At 39.0% G+C, this 19,700-nt stretch overlaps 3 protein-coding genes and 1 long non-coding RNA gene across 6 annotated transcripts in view; 2 read left to right on the top strand and 2 right to left on the bottom strand.

The window, feature by feature from the left end:
• The window catches only part of LOC146477868 (mitotic spindle assembly checkpoint protein MAD2B-like), a 45,023-nt gene extending 31,006 nt beyond the window's left edge, over nucleotides 1-14,017 (bottom strand). Inside the window, exons 1-7 of one of the 3 annotated variants that reach the window (XM_085112965.1) lie at nucleotides 13,902-14,017; nucleotides 12,897-12,926; nucleotides 11,995-12,113; nucleotides 11,129-11,200; nucleotides 9,938-9,976; nucleotides 7,488-7,555; nucleotides 5,504-5,732 (exon numbers count right to left, since the gene is read on the bottom strand). In XM_085112965.1, the coding sequence (XP_084969091.1) occupies nucleotides 5,504-5,732; nucleotides 7,488-7,555; nucleotides 9,938-9,976; nucleotides 11,129-11,200; nucleotides 11,995-12,113; nucleotides 12,897-12,926; nucleotides 13,902-13,917 (573 nt within the window). In that variant the 5' untranslated portion in view covers nucleotides 13,918-14,017. Of the gene's footprint in view, nucleotides 1-5,503; nucleotides 5,733-7,487; nucleotides 7,556-9,937; nucleotides 9,977-11,128; nucleotides 11,201-11,994; nucleotides 12,114-12,896; nucleotides 12,927-13,901 lie in introns of those variants that run through there. The other 2 variants (XM_085112964.1, XM_085112963.1) reach the window with 2 other exon arrangements.
• Nucleotides 2,178-3,887, top strand: LOC146477870 (melanopsin-like). The gene has a single exon (XM_085112961.1). It carries the CDS (start codon nucleotides 2,910-2,912, stop codon nucleotides 3,885-3,887), a length of 978 nt encoding a protein of 325 aa, XP_084969087.1. The 5' UTR covers nucleotides 2,178-2,909.
• LOC146477869 (uncharacterized) lies at nucleotides 5,728-9,557 on the top strand. The gene is made up of 2 exons (XR_014865287.1): nucleotides 5,728-9,328; nucleotides 9,362-9,557. It is a non-coding gene; the product is annotated as an uncharacterized LOC146477869 (long non-coding RNA).
• Nucleotides 14,018-17,573: 3,556 nt separating the features above from the next.
• Nucleotides 17,574-18,428, bottom strand: LOC146477867 (protein CFDP2-like). Its single transcript, XM_085113006.1, has one exon. The coding sequence runs from the start codon at nucleotides 18,426-18,428 to the stop codon at nucleotides 17,574-17,576; it is 855 nt and encodes a 284-aa protein (XP_084969132.1).
• Between the last annotated feature and the right edge of the window lie 1,272 nt (nucleotides 18,429-19,700).

Genomic DNA, 19,700 nt, shown 5'->3' with positions numbered 1-19,700 from the left:
TCTGACACCCGAGCTCGCCAGCCTTCTCGTTTTATTGGAAAAACTGAAAGGCGGGACACTACTGAATGGAACTTTGAGTGAAAAAACACAAAAAACCAACAAAATAAAATAAAAACAGTATCAAGGTGCAATTTTCAGTAGGATTCTGAATCTGTTTGAGGTGCTTTCAGTAAACCTTGCAAAATTTATCGGTTGAGAATTTGCAATGATTCTGTTCTGCTTCATTCCGTGGCGTTTTCAATGTATAAGGAAAAGTACAGTGGAGACCTGGCCCCAGTTGTTCAAAGAGCGGATAACTTTATCCACTGTATAAGTCACTATCCATCGGAGTAGATGTACTCCAACTAATGCTTTTGGAAAGTTTTCCACACAATCCCACACTTAAATTTGACATATGCTTATGCTCTGTCTACAAATTATGGAGCTACCGGGAATATCTTGCACACATTTCATCTGCCGGATAGCGACCTATCCAGTGGATTAAATTATCAGCGTCTTTTAATCGGCCAACCCGGACTGATTGTGTCGCAATAAATGTCTTCGGTCTTCCCGACTCATACGATGGAAATGCGACAAAGAAACCAAACGTCCAATTTGTCATGACCGGAATCAACACATTTCTCAAGTTGCATTTGTAATAAATAGTTATTTTCTAAACACCTGCAAATCTATTGTCTCAATTCAGCCTCAGATTTCAAGTCTAAAAGCAAAGTTTGATTCCACGTCTGATTCCGATAGGATGGCGAACAAATCTTACACCCGAGCTAGCCAGCCTTCTCGTTTTATTGGAAAAACTAAAAGGCGGGACACTATTGAATGGAACTTTGAGTGAAAAAACACAAAAAACCAACAAAATAAAATAAAAACAGTATCAAGGTGCAATTTTCAGTAGGATTCTGAATCTGTTTGACTGAGGTGCTTTCAGTAAACCTTGCAAAATTTATCGGTTGAGATTTTGCAATGATTCTGTTCTGCTTCATTCCGTGGCGTTTTCAATGTATAAGGAAAAGTACAGTGGGGACCTGGCCCCAGTTGTTCAAAGAGCGGATAACTTTATCCACTGTATAAGTCACTATCCAGCGGAGCAGATGTACTCCAACTAATGCTTTTGGAAAGTTTTCCACACAATCCCACACTTAAATTCGACATATGCTTATGCTCTGTCTACAAATTATGGAGCTATCGGGAATATCTTGCACACATTTCATCTGCCGGATAGCGATCTATCCAGTGGATTAAATTATCAGCGACTTTTAATCGGCCAACCCGGACTGATTGTGTCGCAATAAATGTCTTCGGTCTTCCCGACTCATACGATGGAAATGCGACAAAGAAACCAAACGTCCAATTTGTCTTAACCGGAATCTACACATCGCTCAAGTTGCATTTGTAATAAATACTTATTTTCTAAACACCTGTTAATCTATTGTCTCAATTCAGCCTCAGATTTCAAGTCTAAAAGCAAAGTTTGATTCCACGTCTGATTCCGACAGGATGGCGAACAAATCTGACAACCGAGCTAGCCAGCCTTCTCGTTTTATTGGAAAAACTGAAAGGCGGGACACTATTGAATGGAACTTTGAGTGAAAAAACACAAAAAACCAACAAAATAAAATAAAAACAGTATCAAGGTGCAATTTTCAGTAGGATTCTGAATCTGTTTGACTGAGGTGCTTTCAGTAAACCTTGCAAAATTTATCGGTTGAGAATTTGCAATGATTCTGTTCTGCTTCATTCCGTGGCGTTTTCAATGTATAAGGAAAAGTACAGTGGGGACCTGGCCCCAGTTGTTCAAAGAGTGGATAACTTTATCCACTGTATAAGTCACTATCCAGCGGAGTAGATGTACTCCAACTAATGCTTTTGGAAAGTTTTCCACACAATCCCACACTTAAATTTGACATATGCTTATGCTCTGTCTACAAATTATGGAGCTATCGGGAATATCTTGCACACATTTCATCTGCCGCATAGCAACCTATCCGGCGGATTAAATTATCAGCTCTTTGAACAGCTGGGACCTGATGGTGTTTTCAAAAATTTAATGAATGGTGGCGTTACATTTTCAGCTTATTTTGCGCTTATTGTGAGTATTTGGGAGAAAATATTTACATGATATCAACTTTCAAAATGTTTATTTGCGTAAAAATTATTCCCTTTAAATAGAATAGATTTGAGTGCGTGATGACGAATTTTTAAATGGCAATGACGCTTCTTCCAACTATCTCCACAAGGCTAGCAAACGTTAACTCGTAAAGCTGTTTTAAATTTATTTAATTGAATTGCATGAATTTAGCAAATGAGAAACCCGAGTATGAAGGCCTTCCTTACTCAAATTTAAACTTGAAAAGTACAAACGTGCTATAAGACCGTATAAATTAAGTTGTTTGTGTCTGTGAATTTCCCTAAACGTAGAAATGAATAAATTGTCTAATCAATGAATATCGCGTCGTGGCCATTTCCCTAAGTCGCTCCCCTGATATATCAAAATGGACAGAATTAAAACAATGATGTCAAAAAAATGATTACAGTATTGATCTTTAGCGACGTTTACCACGACAGTTTTAATGGAAAATATACCTTTAAAAGTCGTAAGCTGCCCTCTAACTAAATAAACTGAGCAGTTTATTACCGAGTAGGTGTTAAAGGTCTTTGGAGGAAGCAAACATCCGGGCGAAGCCATAAGGGGCAATACCGTCGTCGAGAAACGACAACGAATTCGCTCTTTAGGTTGCTCAGTGATCGTCATAGTTCTCCTTGCTTGGACTACTTTGATTCCAGAAGCACAAAATTTAAAAAGCATTTGACTGAAACACATGAACTGTCGCCTTGATAGCCAAAACAGAGCCTTACGGGTTGATTACATCGTGGTCTTCAAGAATTATCGAAAACAAATCAAATAACAAAACATGACCGCGATCGCCACCTGGGGCACAATCTTCTTGGTCATCGAGTTTGTGGTTTGTCTGCTAGGAATCTTTTTCAACGGTTTGGTTATTCTTATAATTTTCAAGAACGTCAACCGCCTCTCGCCACAGAGCTTTCTGGTTCTCAACATCGCGGTGAGTGATTTCTTTTCTTGTTCGGTAGCTATTCCAATTTCCATCGCGGCACATTTGCAGAAGGAATGGCCTTTCGGTTTGGCAGGATGTCAGGCGCATGCTTTTTTGGTGTTTCTATTTGCTATCGTCTCCATAACGAACTTGGCTGCCATTTCGGCTGCAAAATACTTGACTATCAGCAGATCTCTTTCTAAGGAGTCTTATTTTAACAGGAGACAAATACTGCTTGTAGTTTTGGCCACATGGTTTTACTCATTTGCGTTCAGTGTAGCACCACTGGTGGGCTGGTCGAGATATGGCTTTGAAGGAACCAACGCAACGTGCTCAATTAAGTGGGATTCCACTCGGCCGAGCGATAAAGCATATTTTGCAGTTGTTTTTATTGCTTGTTTCTTTTTGCCCATAGGCATAATTACAGTTTGTTATTACAAGATTTACATCGTTTCCAAGCGCATTGTTCAGAACGTTCAAGCGCCGATGGGCACTGGTCGCATAGCAATGACGGCGACTCGGGCTCTTCTGAAAAAGCACCGCAGATCAGCCATGTACTTTTTAGCTATCGTAGCCGTTTTTATGTTCTCGTGGTCTCCTTACGCAGTAGTCTCGTTACTCGTAGCTATTTTGGGGAAAACGTTAAATGCTATTGTCACGAGTGCATGCAGCATGTTCGCGAAAACCTCGTTTGTGCTCAACCCAATTATGTATGCCATTCTCTCCCGAAAGTTTCGACGCAGAATATCTCTTATAGTTCCTTGGACAAGACCAAACCCAGAGGGCAGACATCCGGCTCTTGTCCCCACGAGCTCACACCAACTTGCTCTCTAGAAAGCAATATCGTCTCATTTTATTGTATTTGACGTTAATGATGCTGTTGTTATTTACTCAATGTACTATTTGCTGTTGTAAAACTGAAAAGAAAAAAGAAAGCTTGTGGACATTATTGCCAAGAGATAACAAAACTGTTACTATTTTAACGCTTATGATGAAACTCTTAGGTTCATTTGTATATCTGGGTTTACCGAGGTTGATAGAACTTCACGGTGTAATAAGCGATCGATGTTGCAAGATGTGATTATGACGATACGGTATGTACAGTATAAATGCTGTTCTGGACCCAGTTGTTCAAAGAGCGTTTAATTTTATCCAGTGGATAAGTTGCTATCCAGCGGATAAAATGTACTCCAACAAAAGCTTTTGGCAGGTTTTTAACACAATACCATACTTAAATTAGACAAACACATCTACTTTATATACAAATTATAAGGCTTTAGGGTAATTATTGCAGACATTTTATCTGCCGCATAGAGACCTATCCAGTAGATAAAATTATCCGCTCTTTGAACAACTGGGGCCTGATAACTTTTCAAACTAGGCGCATCTACACGAGGTTTCGGGCTTCTGGAATCTGTTTTTCTGTATATCTGGGATTTCAGAAGTGGAAAGAGTTTTATTTATTTCTCAGCGAGTGCAACAGCAATACTGCAAGATGGTGGTATGGTACAGTACAAATGGTATGATAACTTAATCTTTACTGAATAATGCGTTTCGACAGCAATAATGCTTCATAATGTACTCCTACAAAGTTAAAAAAGCCTTGAACTAAAAAAAAAAATACACAGTAGAGATCATAAATAGGTAAGAATACCAAAAATGCAATTAAATTAAACAAAGTCAATTAATAAGAGAATTCTACAGTGTTCAGATCAGCTACTGTAAAATCAGACAGTTCGCCTGTAAAGTGAACATTATTCGAGAATGGAATAGTTCTTGGGTAAAATGAATGCTTTAACGAATCAATAGAGCACTAGAAATGGGGTTGGAAATGAAAGTTTAATAGTATTAACTGCTGGGATAAAGGTTTAGCATCATTTGGCAATTTCATCCCTGCCTAATTTTAACATATTTGCAGTTGATGAATGCACTTGGAATTTCTTTTTTTTCCGAGTTTGCCTGTGCCATTACTGAATATTACATCATTCTCAATATTTACGTTGTTCTGGAGTAACTAGCAACGTAATAACCTACCCGACTTTGGTGGGAGTTAGTGATACATTTTCTGTAGTTCTTCTTTAAAGGAAGCATTACTGGATTTAGGGGACAGGAGACATTGCAATGGTACGCCATTAATGACCTCTGTCGCCAACAAGAGTTACCTGTATGGTCTTACGATAAAGGACTCACCAGGAATCACCTGGTTTCTCACTTAAACTTGGTCAATCAAAGACTAACTTACCACCGCTCCGAATGTCACTACTTAGTTACTAGTTGTTGTTGTTGTTGTTTTTGCCTTGTGTAAAATCACGTTGATCTTCAAAATAGAGGTTGTATACTGTCTCAGGACGAATTATCTAAGCTTATCTTTCCGCAGTTTAGAATGATCACCCACAACAAAAATGAAATGGATGTTGATTTCCTCCTTCTGTACATACATGCCTTAAATCTCACAACGGATTGAAATAACTGCAAACCAAAGCGCAGTGATTGGATAGCGAGCAATGAGAATACTCGGCTTGCCCGGTGGTCATTGTAAAACCTCCTTGAATATCGTATCTGAACGTCCAGGTTGGTAGGGTTAACTTGCTATTTGGTTCTTGTCTCTTCTTCGAGGACCTTTTGTCAGGCTCTGCAGTTTTGCTTCTTCCATTGATACTAATCCTCAATATCCGGACACTGGTTCGTCAAAAGTGAGACTATTTTTAGTTGTACAATGTTTAAACAAGTGAAAGTGATGTAGTTAAATATTTTTAATATATTATTCTATTTACATTTTATGTGCTATGTAAAAGGAAGCGGCTTCCAAAGGGAAATTTCGCTTTTTCTAAAAGTGCTATTGGGGTAAAAGAAATATAAAGCTTGTCAATGGCGTTCAGTCGATAGCAAGTGTAACAGTTAGATCAAATCATTGCTCTGATACCTTCCAAGGCATGATAACTAAAACGTTTGGATCTGCAGTCATAACGAGTCTTTAAACTTGGTGTGTAAGTGAGTATCTGAGGGCGAATGGCCTTTAGATGCTTCCGTAGAGGAGCGGGGAAAGATGTAGAGGGACAAATCCATTGTTTCGTAGTCGTATCCTCAAGTTCAGCCTTAGTTTGTAAAGAACCTGTGGTGCTGCATCGGTGAGGGGTGGAAATAAATGTTGGGTTCTATCAACAGAGTTGATAAGGGAATTTGACCACAGTGAAGAGATTCGAAAGCTGTCGTTCGATCGAGCGTTAGCCCTTCGTCAGAACGAATAGATTCGCCCTGACGAAGGGCTAACGCTCGAAACGTCAGCTCTTGAATCTCTTTTAGGTGGCCAAATTACATGGTTTATATGGTTTAAAGTAGGGCATGTATGACAAAAACTGCAGCTGTAAAAACGTTTCCAAATCAACTTCTTCATCCAGAACATTAGAAATTTTCTGCAGATAATTAGAGCTCAAAAAAGAAATGGCTTCTTATGACTTATTTTATAAATATCAGTTTCAAGGGACCGTTATAGGGTTGACCTCCTGTATCCTTTCCAAGATGTGTTTTTGTTTTCCTTTTCCCAAAATAAACAAGTACGTTACGTTAGGTCACGTCACGTTAGGTTAGGTTACGTTGCGTTATTTATGTTATTTAATTTAAGCTTGAAAACAATAAAATACGAGTTTCTTTGAGCCCGTACAAAATTGACAATTATTTTTAGTGAATCTGAGAAGGTACATTTTCAACCCAATATGGCAACTGTATAATTCACGAGTGTGCTAATAAAAAACAAACAAAGTCTTCAGATTCTTAACCTCTTCATCTAGTATAGAGGGATCGTCTTCAACAGCATGTACAATGTCAAAAACAATATTATCACCACATTTAGCAAGAACAAGACTACTGATAGCTAGCTCAAAATCTCACGATTGTGTTGCATAAACACAGATCATGACGTTTCGACCGGTATTCTGCTGGTCTTGGGACACAACAAGACGTGACCAATGCCTGATGAATACCAGCAGTATGGTGGTCAACAGATGTGATCCACACCTATCTGAGTGAAACAATCGTGACACAAAAAGTTTTGAACTATCACTGTTTAAACAGGAAGTTCCGGTATAAAAGGGGCCTGGCCAGGCCATTCTCACCTTCAGTTGCCAATCAACCACCAGAGCGTAAACACCTGACAAACAACATGTGTCTTTCTCTTCGGCTTTCACCGATAAAATTGGCTTAGTTTTCAGAATAACCCTTGTTAAACAAATAAGAAATTTATATCTTATATTGCTGTGGTGATATTATAAAATTTTGAGGCATATGTTTCACGACTGAACGACGTCTTAATTTGCTTCTCACGCCACAAAGGTATGAAATGAAGGAGGGGCTTGCCCTTTTATAGCGGAACTTCTTGTTTAAACGACCATGACTAACACCTTTCAGAACAAGACCACTGTAACATACGTCTCTGACCTTAAGGTTGAAGATGTTTGTTCAAGATTTCCAATCTCAAAAACAAACCTCTCCACAGGAATACATTTCTGTGAGGAGAAGAAAAAATATAACCACAGTTTGAGTCAGCACGGGTTCTCCAGCACATTTGCTTTTGCAAGCATCAAATATCTTTCCTTCCCAAGATTAGTATTCCTAACCTCTACTGACTTTGGTTGCGTTTCATTGACTGTATTCCGGAATAAGAATAAGCGGAATAACTGTTAGATTTCTCTTTTTAAGTAAGTTTGGGAAGACATTTCTGCAAAATTTCGCTGACATATGATAGTTTAAGAGCGATTTTGTCCTTCAGTGACTCCGAAAACCTCTCATGTGGGATTTCTTGTCATCACTGTATGTATTCCTTATTTGCTAGTAAGTTCAACAAACAAGAACTGACATAAAGCCCTGCCACAATGGAAATTGAATGACTGGGAAGCCGTTGCATATAGACCTTATCACGGTTTTGGAAGCCATCTTGATGGGTAGGCAAACACGTCTTAAAATAACTGCGCATAATTTCTTACGTCATTAGGACGTGCTTACTGAAACATGGGGCGTTTCCTAAATGCCAAGCCCAGCCAATTACTAAATGGTTATTTGCTCCTAAACGAGTATGGTGACCTATCTTTTTTTCTATTTCGTTGTTTTAACTTAGCTATTATCCTCTTTATGTTGAAAATGTTTTAGAAAAAAATTGACGACAGAAAAACGAGTTATTGCAAGAAAAACGAGCTTGCCCACCACTCGCGGGCGTAAAATAGTGATACTGTGAACTGGCACGCAAGAAACGCTTTGCATCGATACTGCTTCATATTGTGGTTTTTTGTTAAGAAATTAATACAGTTGAAGCTCTCATTGCGACCACTCTAGTAAGGAACACCATTGTGAAACCCCGTTTGAATTGTCACTACTCTGTAATCAAAAGCTCTCGTACGTTATCCCTCCGATAAGCGAGCGCGACCACTTTTGGGAATTACCAACTGGTCTTTCCCTTTGCTATTTTAAAAACTCTCGTAAGCGACCACTCAAAGATTCTGATGCGTATTGCGGCAACTCTTTAAATATAAGTGTACACTTCGTGATCATATTTACAGTAATATACCACTGCCTAATATGTTCGTAGATAAAGATCTCGAATCTAAAAATCAAGATGATTAGGAGTGTTACCCTGAGACCGAGGTAGAAAGCTTAAATGCTAAAAGCTCTGGTAAGTGATAAGCTTCTATTGTTTCAACTTTTGGTCGCTTACGAGATTTCATTCTCGTAAGCGACCAGCTCTAGTTACGACCACTTTTTCCATTTCCCGAGTTGCTCGCTTACGAGAGCCTCGACTGTATCTTTAACTGTCGATTAAGCTTCATACATTCCATATTATATAACGTTTTTCTAACTTCTGCTTTATCTGTGTAATTTCTGTTACCTCCAGACATGCCATTAACTGATCAAATAAACTCATTTCTGAAAGCGAATATTGGAAGCTAATATGTGGTCAATTGAGTTGATCGTACAGTAGATCTTTGATGAACACGGTGACCAATCTTTGTTTTATTACATTTCTTGAAATAATACATAGTAGTGAACAATCACAGAAAGTTTGAGAACATTTTCACGACAACTTTTACTTCGCGGGAGTCACCTTAAGTGACTACATCGTGAGACAAACAATCAGTATATTTATTATTAGATTCTACAGAAATGACCATTGATAGGTAGGTACAATGTAGGTAGGTTAAGGTAGGTAGGTAGGTAGGTAGGTAGGTAGGTAGGTAGGTAGGTTCACGTAGGTAGGTAGGAAGGAAGGAAGGAAAGAGGGAAGGTAGGTACTGTAGGTAGGTAGGTAGGTAGGTAGGTAGGTAGGTATTAATTATTTTTATTTATCACATTACACGGATAAGTACAGGTCTCGTTTAAACGTGAACGTGCCAATTTACTATAAATCCAGTACATGATGTGAGGTGTAACCCACTTTTCATTTCTAACTTGTTTTGTTTTTGACTTTTTTTTTTTTCAGGGGATGGGGTCTTTTTTTGGGGGGGGGGGGAGGGGAATGTCACAAAAGAAGTCACAACAATCTCAAATTTTGTCTGGTTGATTGAACTAGTGGTTTGATCTTACAGTTGTAAAGTTAATTATATTTTGGGATAGGTGAATATAGTAATATGTAGGTCTTCATCAGAAGTCTTCAAAAGTCTTGGCCAATCTTTGGGAAAATATCAAAAAACGGTCTGAACAATCCTTAAAAATTTAAATAAAAATTAATTGTAAATTGTTGAGAGTTTAAGTTGATCTTCTGAAAAATTAACAACTTAAATGTATCAAATGCCACTCAACACTAATGGATTCTACTCCTGACTATGAACATTAAACCAACAAACAACAACAACAACAAAACACTGCTGCTTGCTTATAATTTATACTTCATAGCTTACTTTATCAGTGATCACCAATGCCACTCTCTGAACTTCACCCTATTGCATAAAGAATATTATTGTTAAATTTCAACAAGAAAATTAACGATAGTAAAACAATGGATAATATTAATACAAAATATTAATCTATGTAATGGTATGGTACTTTGAAGGAGAGTAGAGAAGAGAAGCTGGACTGGCGGACAACAGAAGGTTTTAATCTCAGTTTAACTGAAGAAGTGGATGAAGATTCACAAATGGTTCAGGACTTTAACTGACAGTGGAGGGTCTGGACTGGAGGACAACAGAGATGGTAAACGGAATGAAGATTCACAAATGGTACACTGAGGACTTCAACTGCCAGTGGAGAGTTGGGAATGGAAAGCAACAGAGATGCTAAACTGAATGAAGATTTACAAATGGTACAGGACTTCAACTGACAGTGGATAGTTTGGACTGGAGAACAACAGAGATGGTAAACGGAATGAAGATTCACAAATGGTTCAGGACTTCAACTGACAGTGGAGAGTCTGGACTGCGGGACAACTGGGATATGAAGTGAAGATTCACAAAATTTATTTATCGAGTAGAGAGACCCCTGCTATCTCAAAAATTACAGGGAAGTAGTCCTCAACTTTGTTTGAGAAAGTGAGATTTCAAGACAGTCAGATAAATATTACTGGCAGTAAATAGTATCCGAGGTAAATAAGTTTGAAAGTTCAAGATGACGCACGATTGCAGATTGTCTGTGGTCTACAGTAAGTTGTCTTTCCCATCATAATTTACAAGCCAGTATTGTGATATAACATCTGTATAAGTGTAATCACCCTGTAACATGGAAAAATAAATTAATTATATTGCATTTATACAAGAATTATCACCATGTAAGTTACCTTGTTTTATCAAAATCAGTCACGATACATTCAAATAATAATGATTACATGTAAACTTGAATGGAAACTTTGACAGTCACAATTTTGTGAAAATAGAACAAAAAAAAATTCACCTGAATATTCTTTAACACAATATTTTTTGTGAGATTTCAGTTAATGAACATAGAGTAAATGGCCCTTTGGTGGCTTCATCATAGATATTTTAGTTAAATTCTTTTTCTCCCATTTGTTTTGTTTAAATATATTTTTTTTGGTACTGACGAGAGGTCAGAACTGAATTTATCAAAGCCAGCTAGCATCCACTGCAGTTAACACGTACCTTTTCCAGTAAGGGTTTTATGGTCTGAAGGACATCTAAGATATATCGATTGAGATCTGGGTGACAACACATCTGAAAAGAAAATGAAAAGGCATTCTACATTCACAATTTGCATAAGATAAAATACCCTGTATTTTATACTCACTAACCACATGACTACATGGAAACACCATGGGGGGGGGGGGGGGGAGGCAGTAAAATACATGTATTTTGCTTAAGGCATGACTAAAGCATGATTCTAATGTATTTTGATAGTACTATTGCCACAACTAGTGTTGGACTCTTAAGACTGTTCATTCGTTATTGTTTCCTGAATAGCTAGAAGTCAGAAATGTTGTGCAAAGACCAAACTGTTCAAAATCACTGTCACTGTCAAGTTCTTATAAACATGTTCTGTTAAAATGTTAACAAGTTTAAAACAAGTCAACATAGACTACCAGTATTTCAGTTGCCGCAATGTGCAGTTTTTTTTTTATTCTTTTTTTCAATACATCCACTTGTTATTTGGACCATCATGTATCAAGATTATTAGTCAATTCTTACACTTCAAGGGAATAAGAACTTATAATTTGCAGAGAAATCTGTACTTGAAAAGGAAATACTTTTCTGCCCTTTAATTTATAGTCAATAGTGCACTTGTGCCAAGACTTGTCCATGTTGTACAACTTGTCTTGACTAGTAGCTAGTTTAAGACAGAGTTGTTCACATAACAATAAGAATAATTATTATGCTGAAGGCCTAACAGGTTTGTGTCAGACATAACACATATGTTGCAGCTTGGCCCTAATATTTTCCCACAGTATATCATGCTGTAATTCATGCAAGTATCTCTGCAAAAACATTTCAAGCCTGAAATCTTCACTAACCTGAACAGGAACATTATACTTTTTCCTTCTTTCAAACACAACAGCAGGATACACTTCTCTCACATACAAGACAAGGTGAAAGGCTACCTCTAAGAATTCACACAGCACTCCCCCTGAAACTGATAGTAAAGAGGGTTAGCCATCATTTGTATAAAAGCTGGACTAAAAGCCCCAGTTGCAGGGGAGAAGGAAGGGGGGCTTACACCTGCAGGTATTACTAAAGAGACAGGAAGTGCTTCAAGAGCCCAAAGTTTTAGCCTGTGAAAAATGTCACATTACGGTACAATTCAATTAGACTCAAAAAATCCAACAACCCAGAATATAACACTTTTCAGGTTTCTATTTATGCTCAGTGCACATGGCTAAATGGCTGGCAATGAAGTCCAATATTTTGGACAAATTGTATACATTTTCTGACTCTCTATTTTTCATACTAGCTTTGTATGAACAGGGTTATTATAACAGTGGTCCATGTATGTATAACAATAAGTAAGCTTGAGAATGATGTATTATTCCAGAAAGTGACACAGGCATACTCGCAAAAAAGAAATCCGAGTGCTCCTATCAGGAGTTGAACCTAAGACCTTCCGATTACTAGTTCGGATGCTCTACCACTGAGCTACAGGAGACTCGTGGGAGCTAAGGCCATTAAACTAGGTTCATGGGACAAATATCCTGCATACTGCTAGGATTTAAATGTCGAACGTGTGGTAAATGAAATAAATGTGATGGTAAGTAAGCTTATAGCTTGATAAGTAAGCTTATAATATGTAAGACTGAGACAGGTACGCTTAAGCTTTAGATTAAAGTCTAAAGGAAACAAATGATTTGACATCCTGTAGCTTTGCAAACGACAAGCTTATTTTATTGCACTACATTTTCCGTATTCAAGTCATTCTCACCAGCCAACAGGTCAACAGCCTGTTCAGCTCAAAGGAGGAGATATCAGGTATCCCATGAGTCTCCGCGAAAAATTATCGATTAGAAGGTGTCAAGTATCGATGCGAAGGCGAGCGCGCAGTCCCAAATCGACTGAATTTCAAGCGGTTATTTTTTTCTTATTCAGGATCTGAGAATGTAAGTTAAATCGTTTTGTGTATTGCTTTGGCAATTAAGTTCACGCTTGCATTACAATTTCGCAGCTAATTTGCCTAAGAATAAAAAAAAACGTACAATTGTTCGGAGTGGTATGCATGATCGACTCGCTTTGTTCGTTCGCGGCTCTCAAATGCTTGACCCAAATTTGACCCTAGCGAGTTCAATCCTGGGTACATTAGCGTGAAATCTTGCCTGTTGTTACTCGAATAGTATCTCCTTTGAATTTTATTCAAGGTTCCCTTAAGTCCCCATGTTTTGAAGGAATTTGTGTTCGTTGAAGTTTGCCTAAATTGGCGCCAAACATGTAAACAACTGCATAATGCTTTTATAGTATAAACTGCTTTTGAACGATCACTCGTTTTCCCCGTCGAAATGAACAGTACTTTAAGCACGATTCTGTTCGGTTCTATTCTACATCAAGTGGTGACATAAACGCTTCCTTTTAAGTCGATATTCAAGCAAACGGTAAATGCATGGAAGAAGTGGAAGAAGAGTCGAGTGGCAAGCGGCCGTTCGATGTTTCTGATCGCACAAACAAGCAAAGAAGCCGCTCTCGTAAGTCTTTTGGAAAATTAACGTGTCCCATGACCGTTAGAAACCGACAGCAGGCTAAGTTTGACGAATTGACATAACTCTGACTGTCTAAATCTAAGCAATTCACGTAAAGCAATGGCGATGGAGAGGGCAGATCAGCGTTCATTCCGAGAAGCCCCATCGCAAATGCGATATCACGTATCAACATCGAGTTGATAATATAGTTGGAAGCGAGGCATTGTGGGATACCTGAAATTTCCTCCTTTGTTCAGCTCTTTCTTCCATTTGCATGTCCCAAAGAACCCCGTGCGTACACCAATTCACGGAAAATCTTTCCTACATGCACCACTCCGATGCACCAACTGTTCAGCCGCCATGTTTAAAATCCTCTAAGAAACCTGGGTCGAGAATAGCCACGTGATCACTTATTTCGCGCCAGTTTTCGCGCCGTTTATGTGATGTGTGAAGTGGCCGAAGCGCTCGGGAAGAATATTCTTGCACAGGGAAATATTCGCCCGTTTGGCACCGTGTTTATAGAAAATTTTCGTATCACTTTAATTTCGCAATCTCATGAAAGGGTCATACACCGGAATAAAAACAAACTCAGAAGTTCGAGAGGGAAATAATTTGGTAATACAGAATGCTGGCAAGTATTGGGGAACGTAATTTTCTGGAAGAAAGTAAATAAATAAGGGGAGAATTAAAGATGTCTTGTGTGTACTTAGGGGGGAGAGGGACTGCGTATACTTTATCAGTATGATGCCGTGGTATTAACATCATATGGGAATTGCAAGATTTTATACGTTGGATCGGTTTTGTCGAACCGAACTGTTTCTTCCACGGTATCTTCAACTGAGGAGCATTTCAAAAATAACAGGGTTTTTTCTGACAGCTAACCTTTTTCATGATAATTTCTTTAGGGACCCAAAATCTAATAAAACAGGATGCCATCACCTGATAATACCGCATTTTTACCCCTAGGAAAACAAAGAGCTTTAATTCTCTCGTGTTTCGACAGTTACAGTACATGGAAGGATTGAAAAGAAAACTACATATTTTCTTCGCTATTAAAATGATCTAAATAGTTAAAGGGATTGTTGTCTCCTAGGCGAAATGATTCGTTTGTGTGACTCAAAGATACCTGCTGCGGCGACGGTTCGTGAACCTTAATACACAGCGGGATTATTTGAAAGTTAAAATTTTTGTAATACTTATGATCTAGAAAAGACAGAAAATGTTCATTCTATAGTTATTCTGATAAAAGTTTCTCATTTAACTTCCCCAGTCCTTTGTCATCGTTAAGCCTGAATGGCGGACGAGTACTATCTATTCGGGCTTCTCTGCCGTCACGTGGTCAATACAAACCAATCAGATTCGGAGAAAAATTTATTGGTGAACTTTTGCGGCTGATAGTTGCTCCATGGAAATTTATTGTTCTTAAATCAAATATACGAGGGCTTATAAAAAAATGCGACTTTTAAGAACAATAAATGTCCAAGGGGTAACTTTGAGACCTATAGCCGGCGAGACAGAAACATTCAATTGTTTTTGTTGTTCACCAGCAAATTTCCATCCGAACAAGACACGCTCAAACCATCGCTCACAGTCTTTGAGGTCACGATGAAATTGCTACCGTAGCAATAATATATTATTGCCGCTGAATTTAAGTTTATCAATTCTTGTGCATGGAGTCCGCAGCCATTTATGTGTAGTGCTGAAGGTCGTAATCAAAAAGATAGACAAACTGCCACAAACTGGAGGTAAGATCAGTGGCCGCCCGCCCCAGTGTCTATCGCTTAACTTCAGAGTAAATTTGTATAGAAAACTAAGAGGAGAAACTTCTATTGCCGTTAAGCTCATTGAACTAGTATTTAGGTTTTCCTGTTTTTATCAAACAAAAGGTAACTTAAGCACCAACGACATAGCTAGGTTTAGTGAGCAAAAACAATAGCTTAGAAAGTGCGTACTGAAATTTTGCTTTCTTTGCCGTCCTCCGCACTGAAACAACTACAGGAAATGATCAAATTCAAGGTCAGTTTTGTGGAGAACGTGAACACAAGATGGTGAATTTTTCATTCGAAAAAATTCTCTTTCTTAACTTGAACGCCACTCCTACCAGTTTCGTTCCTGTATCATCATTCATCATCATTTGGTCCTTTTCCCTTTAAGGGAAATGGGGCCTTGCGTTCTTTCTCTCCAAGTGTCACGGTTTCTGGCACAGTTACTTGCTTCCGTCCATCCATTGAACCCAAGTTCCCCTCTTTCCTTCTCAACTGTTCTTCTCCATGTCTCTCTGGGTCTACCTCTCCTACGTTTTCCTTCTGGTGTCCAGGTTAGAGCTATTCTTGGGTTCTCATTTGCCTTCATCCTTAGTATATGCCCGATCCTTTCCAGCGTCTTCGCTTTATCTGATGGGAGATCTCCTCCATATTCGTCTTTGATCTTATCTCTTCATTGGATACTTTCATGGGCCAGTAAATTTTCAGAATGCGTCGTATGCTCTTGTGGAGGAAGACATTAAGCTTGTTCTCGTCGCTTTTGATTATTCGCCAAGTTTCGCAACCATAGAGTAGGACAGCCAATACATTGGATCTAAAAATCTTCAACTTGGTGTTAATGCTGAGTTGGCTGTTCCTCCACATGTTCTTTAAGTTGCAGAAGGCTGCTTGAGCTTTCCCTAGCCTGGCGCTTATATCTTCACCTGCACCACCAGTTGATGTTACTGTGGCACCAAGATAAACAAATTTCTCAACCTCTTCGATGCCACTTCCTTCCAGATGGATCTTTAATCCAGGATTGACATTCCATTTCATTACCACTGTTTTTCCCAGGTTAATCTTCAGCCCAGTCTTCTTCCCGTTTGTGTTAAGATTTTCTAGCTTCGTTTGCATGTCCACTATCCTGCTTGCAACAAGAGCCACATCATCAGCAAAGTCTAAATCCTCTAGCTTGCCCGTGAATTGCCATCTTATTCCAGTTTGCCTTCCTTCAAGAGTCCTTCTCATGACCCAATCAATCACAAGAAGAAAGAGAAAACCAGACATGCAACAGCCCTGTTTCACCCCTGTCCTTACATCAAACCAGTCGTAACTTCCAGAACCATCTACAACAGCACATTTGCTCTGTTCATACATTGCCTTTACCATCGTGATCAATTTTGATGGAATACCGTACTCTCCCATTATTCCCCATAAAATACCTCTGTCAATGCTATCAAAAGCTTTCTCAAAATCCACAAAACAAACATACAAGTTGGCATTCCATTCAATTACTTGTTCAATGATGTTTCTCAGAATGAATATCTGTTCAACTGTCCCCCTTCCTCTCCTAAACCCTGCCTGTTCTTGTCTAAGTCTGGTGTCAACAGCGTCCCCAATTCTTGTGATAATCACTTTGCCTAATACTTTTGCGGCCATAGGTAGCAGTGTTATTCCTCTCCAGTTTCCACATTCCATGAGATTTCCCTTCTTGGGGAGGCGAATGATCAGCGCGCATCTCCAGTCATTAGGTACTCTTTCACTTTCCCAGATCTTCAAAAGCAATTCGTACAACACAGCTACTGTAGTTCCAATATCTGCCTTCATCAGTTCTGTTGTCACGCCATCGACACCACCAGCCTTTCCATTCTTCAGTTGTTGTATAGCTGTCCTGATTTCTGCATGTGTAGCGGGACCCGTTTCAATTTCGAGTGTTTCATAAGCTTCACTCTCCACTTCTGATCGCGTGGGGGGAGGTCTATTCAGAACCTCAGCAAAATGCTCCTTCCACCTTTTCTTTACCTCTTCCTCTTTTGTTAGTAGAATGCCTTCTTTACTCCTTATGGAGTCTGTTCTTCTATTTGGTTTGTTGCAAAGCTGTCTTGTAGCATCAAACACCGCCTTCATATTGCCCGTTTTGGCTGCTTTCTCTGCGTCACTAGCAATCTGGTCAATCCAATTTCTCCTATCTCACCTTAGTTGCTTTTTTACTTCTTTGTCTTTAGCTTGGAATTCCTCTCTGTATGTTGCTTTTAGTCTCTCTGACCTGGTTGAATCCACTTTAGCTTTACAAGATCTTCTTTCGTCAATTTTCTTCCAACTTGCAGCGCTTATCCAGGGCTTACTCTGTTTTTTCCTGTATCCTAGAACCTCCTCAGCTGTTTTCTTATAACTTTCCTTTATATTAGTCCATCGAGTCTCTATGTCTTGCTCGTTGCCTTCTGCGCTTTCATCAGCTAAACAGCTAAATCTGTTCCTCAACTTAATTTGAAACTGCTGCCTTACTTCCGGTATTATCAGTCTGGCTGTGTCATATCTCCTCGAATTCCTTGTATTTCTAACTATCCCACGCAAACGAACTCGTACAGTTGTGATAACTAGGTTGTGATCACTTCCACAGTCTGCGCCTCTATAAGATCTCGTATCCCTCACTGATCTCTTGAATTTGCCGTTCACTGCCACATGATCAATTTGATTTCTAGCCCTCCCATTAGGAGCAGTCCAAGTGTATTTGTGGATGTTCTTGTGTGGGAACATTGTTGACACAATAGCTAAGTTGTTAGCTGCGCAAAAGGAGACAAAACGAACACCATTTTCTGACCGCTCATCTCCAAACCCATGCCGTCCCACCACACCATTTTCCCCTTCCTGCTTAGCCCCGATCTTAGCGTTCCAGTCGCCCATCATCATAATCATGTCATGCCTCGGAATCTCGTCAGTAACCCTCTGTAACATATCATAAAAGCTATCCTTTGTCTCTTCATCCGCCTCATTCGTTGGTGCATATACTTGAACCACTGTCGTTTTAATGAATCGTGCAGTCATAATTCTATCACTAACTGGCATCCAGCTCTCTAAGCAACCAGCCGTCGTTCCTGTATAGTTTGTCGTTTTTGTACAAGTTGAACGAGTTGAAATAGTCGCAAAGCCTAGCTTAAGCCTTTAGCTGCTGAAACTTTGTTTGAGGCCGCGGATGAAACCTCAACTACGATTGCCATTCAATTGAAAGAGAATTCCCATTCATTTAATTGCTTCTAAGGATCAATCCTTGAAAGACGTTCACCAAAATGAATTTTCCGTGTAAAACCCCAGTATGCCATTGTCATTCTAGGCATCAAACGCGGTTAATTTTCTTTCTTTTTGCAAACCACATCAACCAAAGATAAGAAAACAAAACTCGAGGACAATTGTTTCCAGGACAGTTCTTCCGATTGCTTTTAGATCAATATCCAGGATTCAGAACCGCAACTTTTATCTCAAAGATTTTTAATTTAAATGAAGGACGGTGCCTACTAATACAGAAGTATTTGTGTGCGGTTTATGACTATGCGGGAAAAGAAGATCTTAGCAAGGGCTATTGGAGTCCAAAAGGAAAATTGGGAAAATAACGGCGCGTTTTTCAGAGATAATTAAGCAACAATATTATTTTCTAAAAAGCGCCAAAATATAAAGTAATGTATGGCAGTTTTTCCTAAATTGAAGCTTAATTATCTCTGAAAATGCATGGTTACACCCAATTTTCTTTTTGGATACCAAGAGAACTTGCTAAGTTCTGCTTTCTCCGCATAGTTTTAAACCGCGCAAAAATATTCCTGCATTAGTAGGCAGCACCCATAGGCCTGGAAACCCGAGTATCTCGAGATGCACCGAATGTATGCGCAGTAACAACAGTAGGCACCGTCCTTAAGATGTCCCTTACCTATTCAGGACTTCTAATACCTTCATGACCGGCGCATTTCGAGTCAGTGTCCGTCCTTTTCTTATAGGCACCCAACAAAAAATTAGTACCGATAAACTGGCACTTAATATGCCGTTTTCGGGTTTTTGTTATTATTTGTTTGTTTGTTGTTTGTTGGTTTTGTTTGCCTTAGGGCGTTTTAAACGGATGTTTGTTAAAACTTAAACAGTTTCATCTGTCCGTTTTCTTGAGATGAATATTCAAGTCGCAGAATTAAGAAAACCGATCTTATTTCTTTGAATTTCCGGGGTCTCGTTTTCTACTGAAATAATTTTTTTTACCCCTCCCAAAACAAGAGGAATTAATATCCCCGAGTTTGCGAAGGTAAGATGTGTTGCCGGTTTGATGAAGGGAAATTC

The sequence above is a fragment of the Pavona decussata genome, unplaced genomic scaffold (assembly GCF_977016875.1).
Source record: "Pavona decussata unplaced genomic scaffold, jaPavDecu1.1 SCAFFOLD_68, whole genome shotgun sequence".
Taxonomy (NCBI): Eukaryota; Metazoa; Cnidaria; class Anthozoa; order Scleractinia; family Agariciidae; genus Pavona; species Pavona decussata.
Note: the sequence above shows the minus strand (reverse complement) of the source record. Positions and strands in the feature narration are given on the sequence as shown.